The 13,400-nt window shown below is 48.3% G+C and overlaps 1 protein-coding gene across 1 annotated transcript in view; it reads right to left on the bottom strand.

Moving 5' to 3' along the window:
• The window catches only part of INSC (INSC spindle orientation adaptor protein), a 114,073-nt gene that overhangs the window by 68,719 nt on the left and 31,954 nt on the right, over positions 1 to 13,400 (bottom strand). Inside the window, exon 2 of the mRNA XM_016225219.2 lies at positions 12,197 to 12,297. Within this exon, the coding sequence (XP_016080705.2) occupies positions 12,197 to 12,297 (101 nt within the window). The remainder of the gene's footprint in view (positions 1 to 12,196; positions 12,298 to 13,400) is intronic.

Below are 13,400 nucleotides of genomic sequence, written 5' to 3'. Positions count from 1 at the left end.
CTTGTCATCGGATGTCAGCTGGGTCCCCCTTGACCCTACACCTCTCCCCAACCCAACCTGGAAGGCTCTGTCACTAAGAACTTTCTAAAAACAACACAGATTAATTTAGCATGCCTTAACCTCTGTGATGCAGTGAATTATAAACTGTTTACCAAACAGTTAACTTAAGCATAATTATTTATGCAACAAGCTATAAATAATTTACAGTGTGGTTGGGGTATTAACTTCCAGCCCCTCCTCACGAAGGCCCTGGTGAAGCCCCAGCCGGTTGTAACTCAAGGAAGTGTTGCTTCTCTGATCTGGTTTAAATCTCCCACTGTTTTCATGAGCCTGCTTCTGCTCCGCTTCTGAATCCCATGCTGAGCTGCCCTGGCACAGGCCTTTCTGTGCATTGCAGCTTTTGTGTAAGGAGCAGACCCTAGTCCATCCCTAACTCCAAGTTCACACTTTACGTGTAGAACCTTCTCGGTGTACAGCTCACAGCAGTCCTGTTTCTAACTTGCAGCTTATCCATCTGTGCAATGCCAGAACCAGGAAGGAGAGAAAGCCTTCTGTGGACGCTACAAAATGCCTCCTGCATCCACCTATCACCCTGGGGTTGGCCTCTTTCCCTCTGTGGTCCTGTGTTCTCTGCCATCTCCTGCACTGACCCTCTGCTCCAAGCTGTAGCACTAGAAAGAGTTTTCAGATTGTTACCCAGAAATCCCCAGTCTAACACGGTAGGAGGTGGATCCTACATTTCAGATGTCCCCAGGAATGCTGGGGAAGGGGCAGTGGGGGCTACCATATACCTCAAAGCTAATAACTGGGGGTAATTTGTGAAGGGGCACAGATAACGTCACTTTGCCCCATCCATTTCTCTAGGTCGAGGCCTTCCATCAATCTACAGAAGGGCTTGAAGGTAGGCAAGAGGTTTAACCACTCTAAAAATTCAATCAGAAAAAGCTAGCATATTTCCAAGCTTGCTATACAGAAAACCTTACTGAGTGCTTTCTGTATGCTGGGCACATAGCAAGCGTTTGCATACACAATATCTAGCTTGTATTCACAGCAGGACTATTTGTTATCCTCATTTTACAGAGGAGGAAAAACTGAACCTCAGAAAGTGCCTAGAGCTAGTCAACAGCAGAACCTAGACTTCAATCCAGGTCTGCCTGACCCCAAAGCCCTGGCCACCTCCCCTGTCGGTCCAGCACCCTGATAGTGCAGGTTGTTGTTTATTTCAGAAAAATCAAGGAACATGAATTTGGCTCCAGGTAACTGTTTCCAGTCCAATGAGCCAGTGCAAGTGCGTGCATTCGACAACTGCCTCCTCTCGATGACTCAGAGCTCATCATCTCACTCTGTCAAACCCTGGCATTTCGGATGCCCTCAGAGAGAGCGGGGGCACTGTGAACATTTCCTAGCCTCTATTAGCGCAGGCACGACTCATTTTCAACAGCTGAAAAGGATCCATGTGTGCGTGTGCATTGCCAATATATGTATGAAAACCAGGCTGACGGTACTAACAGCAAGGACACCTAATGAGGAAGCACCATCTGTCCTCCGCCCACTCCTGCCCCTTAATAGCAGTGCATTCTTCTATGCGACACGTGCCCTCTCTGAGCCACAGTCCCTTACCTGCCTTTTCCCTCACCTCCAACCCACTGTCCCAGCCCCATTTTCAGTCCCTCTGCTGTGACTTCCAGCCTCTCAGACTTGGCTCACACTGATCCCTCTCCCCCATCTCCTCTTCCCCTTGCTGATGCCTGTGTGCCTCAAAATCCCAGCCTAAGTGTCTCTTCTGAAGGAGGCTTCTCAGGCTCCTCCATGAACTTATGTCCCATGTTTCCCGCATGTTTGCGACACCCTGTCTTTCCCCGATCAAGACACTAGTCTCAAATGTTTAACTCTTTGATAAGCAGAGGAGAGCTTGTGTCTGCCGTGTCCTCCCTACACGCCACCCCTAGCACTGTACCTGATACACTGAAGATGCTCAGTGTATGTTCCTAAAACTGAATTAAGCATCAGATAGGAATGACAAGAATCTGTACTGTTGTGCTGTCTGTCTCACTGGGTTGTTATGAGGGTCAAGGGGGAAAATCATGTAGAAGCATTATCGCTAACATTTATTGAGGCTGGGCCCTGTGCCAACTATCATGTGGTCGGCTTCACATGTATCATCTCATGTAGTTTTCACAATGACCCTGTGAGGAGCATCCTTGTATTATCTTACTTGTGCAAATGAGCAAACTGAAGCTTGGAGATCACCCAGCTTGTGAGTGGCAAAGTCTGGCTCTGAACCCAGCCTGCCGGACTCTGGACCCTATGTTTTTAATGCTACTCCAAGTGCTTTATAAAAGGCTGTGCTCTGTCCAAATGGCGTATCAGCACTGCCAGGTAAAATTACAAGTACATTCTCACAGGCACTAAGTCAGCCCTAGCTGCCCTCAACCTCCATGGCTAAGCATGGGACCTGATGTGTAAACTAAAAAAGGGCTTGGCTTTGGCTTTCCTGTTCTGTTCTCCTCCTTCCTTTAAGAAGAGATTTCTTCATTTGCTGAAGTTGAACGTTTAAGAGCACTCACAGATCGAACATGTCAGTTGCCATCCTGATACCTCTGTGTGGTTCTGGAAAATGCAGGTGAGAGTAGGGAAGTCACCGCTAGAGGGCGGTCAAGAGCCAGTCTACCCAGTCTGCAGAGCTGCATGGACTCCCCACCACCTGGACCCCTTCCTTCACCACACCCTCGCTCTAACCTCACCCTCAGGCTCTGACCAAGGGTTCTCTATTCTCAATTGTGGGAAGACTCCAGGGACAGAAGATCCTTCACGCCGTGTTGCATTGGCTGGGCTGCCCTCCAGAAGGGCCCCCAGAGGGCAGAGGCCGGAAGAGGTTTCCTGTCCCACCAGGTTCCACAGTCAATGCATGGTGGGGCCAGGCCTGGAGCCTTGATGTCCCCGTGTTTTCTGTGCACCTGCTTACCAGCCAGTTCTAGAGCTGAGGACAAAGCTGACCAGGAGAAAATCCCCTGGCTCAGTCAAGAGCCCAATCAGGCAAAAACCAGGAATCCAGTGTGGCGATGACTATAACAGTTGCTGATGTGCTGTGTTCCAGCAGTTAGCAGGCAGTGTTCGAAGCCCTCTCTCTGTATTATCTCCTTTAGTTCTCTCCACAATCCTGTGAGAAAGACTATTATTACCCCCATTTACAGACCAGGAGACTTCTGTCCAGAGAGGTCACATGGTGAGTAAGTAGTGAAGCCATTAAGCAAACTCAGTCTCTAGAGTCCAGCATCTCTGCTCTTATCAACTGAACACCACATGGCCACCACAAAGCTGTGAGCAGGAATCTGGGATCGCAGGAGACAGGGGGCCTGACTTCGCCTGGGAACATGTACACAAAGGAAATGACATTCGCCCAGTTCTTAGAGGAGAAGAGTTGGCCAGGATGACAGGGCAAAAGGATTGCCACATAAATGTGAAAAAGCCTTGAGGTACAAAAATAGCAATATGACAAGAAGTTTCATTGGACTCAAGCAAGCATCAGGGGCCTGTGAGGGAGTGGCCAGGAAGGGGCCTAAGGAGAGAAACAGGGCACCCAGCTGGTGTGTCTCAGTTGGTTGAGTGTCGTCCCATGCACCAGATCACCGGTTCAATTCCTCGTCAGGGCACGTGCCCAGGTTGCAGGCTCAATCCCCAGTAGGGGGAATGCAGGAGGCAGTCAATCGATGTTTCTCTGTCATCAATGTTTCTATCTCCCTCTCCCACTCCCTTCCTCCATCTGAAATCAATAAAATCATATTGAGAGAGAGACACACACACACAGGAACCAGTTGATCAAAGACCTTGATGTGATTCAGAATTTGAATTTAATCCTGAAGGCAGTTTGGAGCCACTGAAAACATCTTAGAGTAGGGCAGTGACATAATTGTGCAGAGAGTTAGTAGAAAATGAACCAAAGCAGGGTTAGATACTAGATAAGAGGGTGAACTGTTGGGAGATGATGGTTATAAAACAAAGAGAGGACAGAAGCCTGAACAAGGGCAGTGACATAGGACAGGAAGAAGCAGATGACCTGGGAGGGAGATGAGAAAATATGAGGGTGAAACAGAGGAAAATAGTGAGGCTGACTCTTGTGTTTCTTGTCTGGGTGATGGTACTGCCTGGGCTGAGATAGGAAACCCATCCAGGGGGGATCTGGGGCTTTATTTTGCTTGGTTTCAATGTGAGGCACTATGACAAGTGGGATATACAAGGCCACAGCAGAAGGGGCCCGGCCCTGCAGAGAAGTCCATCAAAGAGACCCCAAACCTTCCTGGGGAGGGGACCAGGCCCGGTGAACCCGCATGGCCCCACCACTAGCCAGTCCACTCCCAGACTTGGCCACTGTGCCGCCACATAATGAGCTGCTCTTCTCAATTTTAGAGTCTAGGGACTGCGGCTCATTAAGGTTTGGCCTGTGTTAGCGCTGAGCATCCCATAATTGCATAGCTTGCCTGACTCTCTGTCATTAGCTTTCTGATCCTCTGGGTTCCACCTCTCCTACTGGATTTGTTGATTAATCCTAATATACAAAGTCTGGTTAAACTGGGCAGCTCTTGCTGTGCAGTGAGGGCTGCTTGCTGTCCCTGCACCTCGCAACTCCCAGTGGTTCAATTGTCTTAAGCAATGAACTTGAAGGTGCCATCTCACTATGCATGAAATCTTTCCTTTGCAAGTACAGGCAACTGCTCTGATTACTCACACAGAGGAAGGAAATTGAAAATTGAGGTCAAAGCAGATGGACTGGCAATGAATCACATTCCCTTCGTGGAGCCGGTAGGGTTTCCAGCCAAGGCGCTGGAGGGGCCAGGGGCCAGGGGCCAGGACCAGGGTTAGATTTCCTCTGTCTCCACAGTGAACTAGAATCTGAGCCTGATGCTATAAACATTGCCCCCATTCCTAGGGAGCAGGGAGGGCATCCCCGACGGTGAGTGGGGCTCACAGGAGCCCTGTGCAGTTCTCAGCAGAGGCCCTGAGAGAAGCAGATGCCTACTCCCCAAGTAACCCCACTCCTTGCTCTCTGATGGCAGCTTTCCTGGAACATCTGGAAGGAGGTGACCAAGCCACAAAATCTGGGCTTTCTGGAGCCTGGCAGATTCTAAACACAAAGCCAGATGTAACCACAATCATCTTCACATACCAGGCTACTGGTCGGATGAATTTTTTGTAAGCTGGAATTATTCAGGGTGGAGTTGGTGTAGGAGAAAGGAGTAGCATAGTATCAGACTAAGAAATTGCAGTATGAAACAATGGGCTCCCTAAAGTGTTTCTAAAGTGAGAGGGAACTAACTACCCACACAGCAAGCAGGGAGGATTATCAACGATAGATAGAGCACCCTTGTGTACCAAGCGCTCCCTTCTTTAGTCCTTACAGCTGTTACACGGTTGGAGATTACCATCCCATTTTACAGATATAGAAACTGAGGTTTAGAAGCATTACATAAGTTGTCCAAATCTCACTGCTAATAGTGATCATAAAACTAACATTATTGAGTGCTTATTACATTCTAGGCACTGTGTTAAGGGCTTGATTCAATCTTGATTACTCACTTAACCTTCAAAACAATTTCACAAGGCTCACATAACTGAGTTTTAACAGGTTAAGTGACTTGACCAAGGTCACTCACTGGATAAGTGGAAATAAGAAGCTAGGTAGTCTGAGACCAGAGCCTTGCTCTTGACTATCGTACGAGGCTCTTTGATATCTTTAGCAATTTAGGTGATATTCAAACCCTCGAATCCACAGCCAGGGCTCTTTCTACTATACTAGACTGCCCTTACATGACATATCAACAGCCTTTTTACAGTTCGTGATCATTTAGGCTATGGTGTGTCAAGTCATTTTTCAAACCCTTGCCTCATTTCTTTCTGGGAGAGAATCGGTTATACATTGTTTCAAGTCAAGACAGAACCGCTGGCCCACTGGCCCCATCGTCACAGATGTCAGGGAAGCCCGGAAGGCCAGGCACACAGGGTAGGAAGTGACCCTTTCAGGACTCCAGCTGTAAAGAGTTCTCCCCACCCCCTCACTGGCCTTGCTCTGCCTCTGCTTCTGCCCCTGGATTGCCCACTTTGTTTGTCTAAGCCCATCACTGGGGGAAGGAAACAGTGCCTCACCCTTCAGATGCCAAAGGGAACAATGTTTCCCAGCTCAGCACATCCATACCCTGGCCCCCAGCTGCTGGTATCAGTTCCTCATGCCCAGCGAACCCTGGTGGCCTGGCATCTGGTGTTCCCCAAATGTTGGGGGTCAATAGTTTATGGAAACCTATGCCTACACTCTTGTTGGTTTATTTTAATCTTTTTTCACTTAGAATGGACTTCAATTGTTCCTTCAGAGTCTAGAATTATGATGTCTCTGCCTTACTCTATCCCACCTGCTGTGGGAAGTGGTGAATTCTCTGTAAAGGAGCACTTTACCATGCCGAGAACACTTTGTGATGGCCCCCAAACCTTACTAGGCACCCCAGTGTGTCAGGTACTGGGCTGTGAAAGGGCAGGGCCTTCTATTGCACAGTGACATCCTCTCCACCCAGCACAGCACCTGCATTTCATAGGCACTCGATGAGCACTGAGTGAATAAATGAATGAATGAATGACTGCAAAGAAGCAGTTATGGCTCCCTGTGCTTCACAGGGCACTTGGAGGTACGCGGAAAGAATTGTGGAAGCACAGGGAAGGGAGGCTTAGCCCAAGCTTGACTCTCTGAGAAAGCCCCTAGGCCAGCACTGAAGGATGCCTTCAAGTCCTCCCGCAGATGAAGCAGAGGGTTACAGACAGAAGAAACAGCATGTGCAAAGGAGTGAAAGCATCGCACCACATGCTGAGAAAATGGCAAGATGCTAAGTATGGGGGGGGGGTGAAGTCAAAAGCAAGGGCTTGAAATCATGAAGCATGTGGGAGTGCTGGGATTTAGAAATTTATCTGTATTGTATCCCATCAAAGTAGGGCAACCTATACCCCTCCCCCCCCATAGAACACTTCTGAATATACCCAAGGCTTCTATAAAACCTGAACAGGGCACAGCCCTGGAAGGGGCTGGAAGGGGCTCCCACTCTGGTATGTCTTACAATTTCCATCCCAGCTCCAAGGCAAACACTAGACCTCTGTGCAAGTCATAGGAAGGAATAGAAGACCTTGTTTGGGTCAATGGATTGCTTTCCCAGCCCTGAGGCACTAAAGTGAGATTTATTTTTTCCAGAAAAGAGAACAGACTATCCAAAACTCACCCACAGATTCCTAGACTATAAAGCCGGAAGGGTCCCTGGGGAAGCTTTGCCCCTCCTCATCCTCACATGAAGAAACTAAAGCTCAGAGAGGGGGAAATTGCCTGATGACACACAGTAGGTTAGTGAAAAGCAGGTGCAGGGAGGGAGGGCTGGTCAGACTTTGGCTCCTAGCCCATGCTCCCCACTGCATTCTATTCTCCTGCAAGAGGTTCAATGATAAAACTGCAGACTTTTTTCCCAGTGAATTTAAAACTAAAGACTAAAAGTATTTCTGAATCACTATTCTTTAGGAAAAAAAAAAATGTCTCTCCAGCTCTCTGACTCCATCAACCAATTAAACCTTTGGCTTTCACTCAGAAAGAGTATTGAAATTAATGAAGATAAAACTCTAGCTTACTCTTTCCCTCTAAGCAGCAGTTTTCTACCAAAAAGAATGAGAATAGCTTGCTGGAAATAGGTATATTTTGGAGAAAGAAACAAAATCTAAGTTATTTAATTCTCACAGTCACCTGAGACTCCTCAGCCATGTGTCATTCATTCATCAAACATTTATTAAACACTTATTCATTCAACCACTTATTGAGTTTCTACTGTGTGCATTCTAATCATAGGAGCACAGACATGAATCAGAAACAAATTCAGCCCTCAGGACATTTATTATTGAGTAGGAAGGATGATATTTACATAAATCATTATTGTACTACTCAGGGCCTGGTCGAAAGTAAGTTCTTTGTCCAAAGTAAATCTCACTTGAATGAATGAGTGAATGCATGAAATGGCATCTATTACAGATCATCATACGGGGGCTTGGACACAGAGCTCCTGGGACTAACTGAAGTCTCGGTGGGGGAATGAGCTTAAGAAGCACAGCCCAGAGAAGGCAGGACTCCACAATGGGCAGGAGGGGGCCTGAAGAGCATTTTGGCAGCTCCATCCCCTTCTCTGGGCCTCAGTTTCCCCATCTTATCAGGAAGGGATGACACAGGTGAGCTCTGAGGACCATCCAGCAACTGCATTCCATGCTTCTATGATCCCAGTTCCCAGCACTGTCTGGGAATTTAAATCTAACCTCTCTTCTTAAAATAACTGTTGAATGACTGTCCCTTTGCCTTCACAAGGTCACGCCCTCTGTTTCTGCGGATTTCTCTTGGGAGATGTTGAGAAGGGAGGGAATTTGATTCTAACTTTGATTGGCCTTCCTTTTGGTTTAAACAACAGGAAAATATCGAATTATCCCATTGACAATTACAGTCTGCACATTTCACCGCAGGCACAGAAATCAGCCCGGCAGCAGAAAAACAGCCACAGACCAGGGGCACACACATGCAAGCCATTATCTGCTTGGAGACAGGCTGGCCCGTGACAGTCCCCACTGCCTTCAGAAGGCTGGAGGGCTCCTCACCAGCAGGCCAACAGTGACCCAGGAGGCTGCTGGCCACTGGCTGCAGTTGCACCCAAGCCCCAGCTCATCTCAGACTCCAGGCTGAACAGAAACCATGGGAGAAAGTGATTCACAGTGAATCCCTCAGACTGGCCTCCAATCCACCCACAGGAACCTATGCATAGAGATGGTTAATGAAGGAAGTGTGCCATCAGGATCCCTGCAGAAAATGAGAGCTATGCATGATGACAGAGGGAGTATGCAAATAGATACCAACGTGCTGACGACATGGCTGACCACCAAGGCTAGGTTCCAGCAGCATCGCCCCCATGCCCAGAGCCAAGGGGAGGACCGACAGCCCAGATGCAAAGGTGGGAGCCCAGAGGCCAGAGAAGAAAACAAAATCAGCTAGGGCACAGCACCCACAGCCTCCTGCTCTCCAAAGAGCAGATCTCCTGCCCTCTTCACTCCCACCAATAAATCATGGAACCTCCAGGGAGGTGTTTGGACGTGAACTCGCAGGTGTTTCCACTACCAAGGGATGGAGGAAGGGCTGGTTGATGTCACCGGATGGCCTGGTGAAGTGTGGGTTGTGCACTGCCAAGCATCCTGGGCCCATCCTAGAGAGACCTTCTTTCTTGAACCCCAGTACTTACACAGACTTTTAAAGCAATGATCACCGCCATCCTGTTATAGAAGATAAAACTTGTGCTTAGGTTAAAGGCCAGCCAAGGGCACATAGCTGGTAGGAAGTGTAGTTGGGACTTGAACCCAAATCTAATTCCAAGGCCTGTAAGCTTTCACAAAACACTTAGCCCCACATTAAATTTTCCAAGAGTAGGGTTTTTTACTTTGGCTTGCTTATCTTATTACTTTTAAATATAAAGCTTCCCAGGATGCAGTCAGAGTTGCGAACCTTGTCACATCCCTTCCTGACACCCACGCCAGCTCAGCATGGGATCCCAGCCCCTGGCCTGAGATGCTGTTGCTCCCTGCCCTCTGTTCTTGCCCATGAGCCTGCACCTAGAAAAGCCCTTTTGATGCTATTTACTCATAAGGGTCTCAAATACCAAAGGCCTAACCCGTGTGATGCACCCAGGCTGCTGGATGATCCCACACAACTCGACAGCATTTATTTATTTTATATATAGAGATGAACTACGGCACCATAGAGTGAAATTGAGTTTTGGCAGAACACAACAGAAAGAAGTCAATTACCGAGCATTAATTATTTATCCGGGCACAATAACCATAGTGTTATTCCCCGAGAGAGAGGTCTCCGCAGCTTGGAACGAGAGGGAAGAAGAGGTGCCTCCTATTGTCTGCCCATAGTGCAGCCTCGGATTGAATGAATTACCCCCTCCAACATCCTGTAAATACATACGGGTCTTCTCTGTGAATGTGGCCCACGTACATGACCCCAGAGCACACACGATTGAGAGGTCGCTAGGCACAGGGATCGTGCTTCCCCAGTGCCAATGCCAGTCTGTGACTCTATTAGAGGAAATGCCACCTTCTCTTTGCAGCCCACCCTGTAAAGATAAGAGCACCTAAACAAACATTTTCTCAGGTTGCAGGGTTTATGACCAGCCAGGACTCTTGGAGTCACGGTCCAGGGTTTTCCTACCAAGGTATTTACTGTACAATATCAACTGGGAACTCTATCCTGCCTCCTAAAGAAGACAGCATCCCCCCCCATCTGCAGGGGATACGGTCCAAGACTCCTCGTGGGTGTCTGAAACCACGAGGCATACTGCTTTTCCCTACCAGTACATACCTAAGATAAAGCTTAATGAATAAGTTAGGCACAGGAAGAGATTAACAACAGTAACTAAACAATAAAATAGAATGATTATGACAATATACTGTAATAAAAGTCTTGTGAATGTAGTCTCTCAAAATACCTTATTGAGCTGTATTTACCCTTCTTTTTGGGACGTGAGACGACTCGAATGCCTGTGTGATGAGGTGAAGTGAGGTGAATGGGAGACATAGGCACCGACATAGCCCTGGGCTGATATTAACCTTCCGAAGATACATAACAAGTGCTTTCTGGCTTCTCCCTGGCATGTTGAAATTGCCAGCATCACTGTTCTTGTGGCTTTAAAGTAAAGTAACTTTTAAAGTAACTATTAAAATAAGAGTTGCTGGAACACAAGCACCGCAGGAGGCAATCTGATAACTGAGACAGCTCCTCAGTGACTAACAGGCAAGTAGCGTCTCCTGCGTGGACAAAGGGATGACTCATGTCCCAGGCGAGACAGAGGAAGACAGCACAAGATTTAATCACGATCCTCGGAACATCACACAATTTAAAACTTATGAATTGTTTATTTCTGAAACTTTCCATTTAATATTTTCAGGCCTCGGGTGACCACAGGTGAATTAAATCTAATTTCTAAATCATTTCTGTGTGATTTAATTTCCTTTTATCCTTAGAACTTCTGAGGGGGTTGGAGGTGCGAGAGAGATGTCAGTGGTTCCCAGAGGCTTGAGGGGCCGCCAGGATCTAATCTACCCCAGCCCCGTGTGCTCTTCTCCGGGGACCTAGTCCTCCTTGGGAGACGCTGACACTGATGGAGCAGCTCCTCTGTCAGGCGGGTAATGCAAATTACCCCAAACTCTCATAACAACCTGATGATGTAAGTATGAATATCTGTTTCATAGATGGAGAAACTAAAGCCCGCGGTTACAGCTAACAAGTAACAGAACCCAGAATCAAGTTGAGGCTGTCCCAAATCCTAACCACTGCCCTCAACTGCCTAATGATGACAGCTTCCTCACCCCCTGCACAGGCTCTGGTCTGACCTTCCAGGGACCCATGAGGCTCCGTGGAGGTGTCCTAAGTACTACTGTCAGGGTTGCTACTGCCATCTGGCTCCACAGGTATGGACCTACTGCCTGGTTGGGACAGGAACTGGGAAGACCAAGACTCCACTTCATCTACATCTGTTCACCTTTCTCCTGGTTTACAATATTAGGCTGCTGAGAGTGTCTGTCTGTGATTTCTCAGTGAGGTCACTTGCTAAGAGGGGTCACAGGAAGGATTTCTGGAAGAACCAACCACCCCCCCACCACGATCCCTACATGAAGGGCCACAAAGGACCCCTGGTGCACAGCAGACACTCAATAAGCAACAGTTCCCCCTGTGCAGCTCTCTGGGCATGACAGAGAGTTGATACATGTTAATTCATTTAATCTACACATCACCCCTATGAAGCTGGTACTATTATCTCCCCCATTTTACACACAAGGGAACCAAGGATCTGATGGGGCACCTGAGTCTCTCCTCCCAGCCTCATCATCTGGGCTTCACCTGCTCGGTATATTCCTCCTTCACCCCCCTGGTCCCCCTACTGCCCAACTCAGGGCAACAGTTATTTCCCAAGGATCAGCTCTGAGCTCAGTTCTCTCCCTGGTGCCCTGGGGGGAAAGAGAAGACAGCTAAGGGTAGACTGACCCTTCCAAGAGGCTCAGAGAGGACCTTCACCAACCCCGAGGGCCCCCAGTGGCTCCAGCCTCCAGGCCTAGGGAGCCCTGAGAGGCAGCTGTGGGGACTTACCGCTGACCCGGTAGGGTGATGGAGTCCACGTGGCGGCCTCCAGGCAGCGCCATCATGTTGATCCCGATCTGCAGCAAAGCCTGCCCGCAGCGGTCGGGACCCTGGAAAGAGAGGGTGGGATGGGGTCAATGAGGGCCCCGACAGAGGAGGTGCAATCACTTTCTCTCTCAAATCCTGAGCACAAGGAGCCAAGGCAGGTGTGGCAGAAAAGCCCCCTAGCCCTCCTCTGCTTTTTGAACCAGTTTACACTCAGCCGTCCTCACACAAGTAATGCAAGACTCAGATCTGATCCTGGTTCTAAGTCCCCAGCCCACTATGAACTCCCACAATCTTTTATCTCCCACAGTCAAGTATGTGCCTGACCCATCTTGCTTTGTAGCAAATGTTGGAACACAGGGACCAGCAAACATAGCATGGGAAAAAACTTATACTTAAGTCTATGGTTTATCTGAAATTCACATTTAACTGGGCATCCTATATTATTTGCTAAATCTGGCTACTCTACATGCTAATTCCCTAGCTGTACACCATCACAACACCGGCTTATTCACTTCGATTATGCCTGGAAAATGTGACTCTGTAATGGGCATGGTGGTTGCTTCCCCAAACCCATTCCACTCCAGATGATGTCATTTCACCCAAACTGCCAGTAAATGGTTCAGGAATAGAGACATGTGACTCAATTCAGACCCATGAGCCAACACAAGGTACTTCTAGGAAAAATTTTCTCCTAACTGCAAGCCACAAGGTCAGCCTGCATCTCTCCCAGTGGACCTGAACAAGGAAGAATGTTATTTCATTGCTGCTAGAAAACATCTTGCAATCAGACAGGACCTAGCTAGAGAAGAAAGCTCTAGGTCCTTGGTCACTGAACCCCTGAGCCGACTGACCCTGGAGTTGGGCCCACCTCTAGGCTTCCTCTTATGTAAGATAATGGAGTTGATATTATTTAATCGAGGATTTGGGTTCTCTACAGGCAAAAGCGGGCTAACTAATCAGGGTGAACCAGGTCCCAGGGGCCCCAGTCCCAGCACCGAGGACCCACCTGGCTTGCCTGCACTTCACAGGTTGGATCAAGACAACAGCATCCTTCTTCCCCCATTAAGCAAGCTCCCCACCGGTTTGTCTTCTCCTGCCTTGCCTTGCCCCTTCCCCACTCCTCCCTCTCTGCCACCTCTTTCTCCAAGCCAACAAAGGAGCCCTC

Source organism: Miniopterus natalensis, chromosome 11 (genome assembly GCF_054644295.1).
Source record: "Miniopterus natalensis isolate mMinNat1 chromosome 11, mMinNat1.hap1, whole genome shotgun sequence".
NCBI classification, from domain to species: domain Eukaryota; kingdom Metazoa; phylum Chordata; class Mammalia; order Chiroptera; family Miniopteridae; genus Miniopterus; species Miniopterus natalensis.
The sequence above is the reverse complement of the archived record's forward strand: the minus strand, read 5'-3'. Positions and strand labels throughout refer to the sequence as shown.